Genomic DNA, 3,284 nt, shown 5'->3' with positions numbered 1-3,284 from the left:
TTACGCATAGCGATAAAGGCGCTTTAGGTTTGATAAAGCAATTGTGTTTCACACTATTGTCTCCAACATTTTTTAATTCGAAAATGATTTTTGAAAAAAAGTTTGACTTGTTCTTGAGACATTGCCCGTTTAAAAGAAAGCGGATGCAGCCCGAGTGGATTCTGCTGCCTCAGTGTCCCCCCTGTGTTACGGCGCCTGTCAGAGCGTCTCGCCCGGCACAGCCAGCGAGACTTCTCTTCAGCTCGAGGAGGAGAAGAGGGGGTCCGAAATTGAGCTCAGCCCTTGCAATTGGTCCCTTTTCTCTGTGATGTCATTTGGTGCGGAGCAGCTCCCGTTCAGCTCTCAGACGCGAGGGTGGCGCTGAGCCTGCTGGATGCGTCTCTCCCCACAGCATGTGCGATCTGTCCTCCGCTGCGAGCGGACACACCGAGTGCGGCTGACCATGGGCGATGGATTATCGTTCCTGGACTGCACGAACCAGTCGGTCGCCGAGCATGGACAGCAATCTGTGGAAATCTCGGAGCAGTGGGTGATCGGCATGGGGATGCTTATGGTTATGATAGTGGCCCTCATTGTCGTCGGTAATGTCTTGGTGATTGTGGCGATCGCCCGGAACCAGAGGCTACAGACTCTTACCAACTTGTTCATTATATCTCTAGCCTGCGCTGACTTGATCATGGGCTTACTTGTTGTGCCTTTTGGTGCTGCCCTTGTGGTAAGGGGCACTTGGCTTTATGGATCTTTCTTTTGCGAGTTCTGGATCTCCGTGGACGTCCTCTGCGTGACAGCCAGCATCGAAACCTTGTGCGTGATCGCAATCGACAGGTACATTGCCATTACATCTCCATTTCGTTACCAAAGCTTGCTGACGAAAAACAGAGCCAAGGGTATCGTTTGCGTGGTGTGGGCTATCTCGGGCTTAGTGTCTTTTCTTCCCATCCTGATGCAGTGGTGGAGAGATGACACCCCGAAAGCTATCGCCTGCTACAATAACCCCAATTGCTGCGACTTTGTGACAAACCAGGCTTATGCGATAGCCTCGTCCATTATTTCTTTCTACATTCCTCTGGTGGTTATGATCTTTGTCTATGTGCGGGTGTTTAAAGAAGCCAAAAAGCAACTGAAGAAGATTGACCAGTGTGAGGGAAGGTTTCATAACAATCCTGTTGTGGCCAATGTTAAGCCGGGAAAGAGGAGACCGTCCAAAATCCTAGCAATAAAAGAACAAAAGGCACTCAAGACCCTGGGAATTATCATGGGCACTTTCACTCTCTGCTGGCTGCCCTTCTTCTTGGTCAATGTTGTGAGAGTGTTTTGCACCGAACTGGTGGACAGCGATCTTTTCGTGTTCTTTAACTGGCTGGGCTACGCCAACTCTGCCTTCAATCCCATCATATACTGCCGGAGCCCGGACTTCAGAAAAGCTTTCAAGAGGCTATTGTGCTGCCCGAAGCAGGCGGACCGAAGGCTCCACATCAGCTCGGGGGAGTTGTCACACTACTCCGGCGGCTTTACGAGTGTGGAACCGAGCTTAATGGCCACTTGGTCCGAGTGCAATGGCCACGAAAGTAGCGACTGCAGCCTAGAGCGGAGCGGCAAACCCCCAAGTACAGAGTCCAATCTATAACGTCCAGGGAGACCCGAATTGGGGATTACATGACCAAAACTGGCGTCGGAACAGACAATAACGCGACGTATAGAGAGCATAACGAGCAATCCGCACAACGTCAGGTAAAGCAAGGCGCTGCAGATTGTGTGACTTGAAGGAACAAGGTACGGACAAGGTCGGCACGCGCAAAGCGTTCGAGTTTGTAAAACATAAAACACAACTTTCTCAATGAGTAAAGGCAAGGCAGGGTGCCCTGCCACATTCGCCGGATTCCGGTGCTGATCTACAGTTTTGCAGATTGTAGATCGAGAAAATGCACTTCAGACGCCTCCTACACGGGCATGTTGTGTGTCTGTCCAGAGGAGACCTACCTCAGCTGTGCGCTGTACAGAGCATTTCAATTGTTTATGTTAAACAGGTGATCTGCGAAAACGGCTGCGTTTAAGCGGGCCAGGCTGCCAGCACTACTTTGCAACCCCTGCCATGTAAACCACCCGGTTGTCATTTACGCGCTTATCAAGGTGTGTGTCGGGGTTTATTGGTGGCAAAAGAATACTGAAGTTAATTGTGAAAGTATATGTTTGTGAAAGTATATGTTTGCCAATCGAAAGTTGAACAGAGACGGACCCCGAATATCGCACAGCCAAATGTGCAAAATCTACAAGTGTTACGAATGGATGACATATTTAAAATAAGGTGCCAATATACTGCAAGTTAGGAGTATTATTTTCATTTTTATCTGTAATTTTTCATTTGCATTTGGTAATTTATCATTTCTATGGCAGAATTGTGTGTTGCGTCACCAAGTATTTATTATTGTATAAAGAGAAAAACCTACGAATGTACAGTATTTTGTCAATGTGCAATAAATTGTTGATGCACAGCGAAAGGGATCGATTGTGTTCATTGATCGAGCTCTGTCTAGAGGATGTGTCTTCATATGCGTTATGATTAAAATTTATAATACAGGCTTAACCACTAGGCACAGCCCCGCCCTCCTTAGTTTATGATTTGTGGTTATTAGAAACGTACTATGTACAACTTATTTTATGACTTGCCCCTTGATCTCCACACGGAGATTTCTGGTACACGGCATTTCTTAATTTTCAGTTATAGGCTGCAGGGAGGCTCTCCGCGTTCGTCACTTTTCAAGGGAGGGTAACATCCGCCCACTCAGCCACCCACCTTCCAAACTCGCTGTATCCTGAGCAGAGTCGTGGCTTTAATGGCCCCTGTCCAGGCAAGCATCAGGGGCAAGGCAGCAACAGCCCCTGACCAGGGCGCCAGTCCATCGCAGGCCCTCATAAAAACAACAGTTCTGCAATGGCATCTTATTGGGTTGTGCGGGTTCTTCACGGAACTATTGCCGGACAGAGAACCGTTTCATTCGGGGGAGGGTTCTTTGCACATGTTGTTTGGTCTTATGCCTTTGAAAGGTTCTTAATACGTGGACAAAACATAAATCTTTAATTGGCAGTAGGTGTCCTAATAGGATCACGAAAACCTTAACTTATCCTTTGAAAATCAGGAACACATTGCTATTTCACAATTCTGTTGTTATCTATTGATGCTTATTTATTGAACCTATTACGGATCAAAGTAAAAGGTTCTTTCTGGAATCTTCATGTGGGTTGCTCTGTAAGGAGCCAAAATAGTTTCACAATGGCATTACTCT

The 3,284-nt window shown here is 47.3% G+C and overlaps 1 protein-coding gene across 1 annotated transcript; it reads left to right on the top strand.

Moving 5' to 3' along the window:
* The first annotated feature begins 249 nt into the window (after positions 1-249).
* On the top strand, positions 250-3,003 carry adrb1 (adrenoceptor beta 1). The gene has a single exon (XM_028792908.2). The coding sequence runs from the start codon at positions 374-376 to the stop codon at positions 1,625-1,627; it is 1,254 nt and encodes a 417-aa protein (XP_028648741.2). The 5' UTR covers positions 250-373; the 3' UTR covers positions 1,628-3,003.
* Positions 3,004-3,284: the final 281 nt, after the last annotated feature.

Source organism: Erpetoichthys calabaricus, chromosome 2 (assembly GCF_900747795.2).
Source record: "Erpetoichthys calabaricus chromosome 2, fErpCal1.3, whole genome shotgun sequence".
NCBI lineage: Eukaryota > Metazoa > Chordata > Cladistia > Polypteriformes > Polypteridae > Erpetoichthys > Erpetoichthys calabaricus.
Note: the sequence above shows the minus strand (reverse complement) of the source record. Positions and strands in the feature narration are given on the sequence as shown.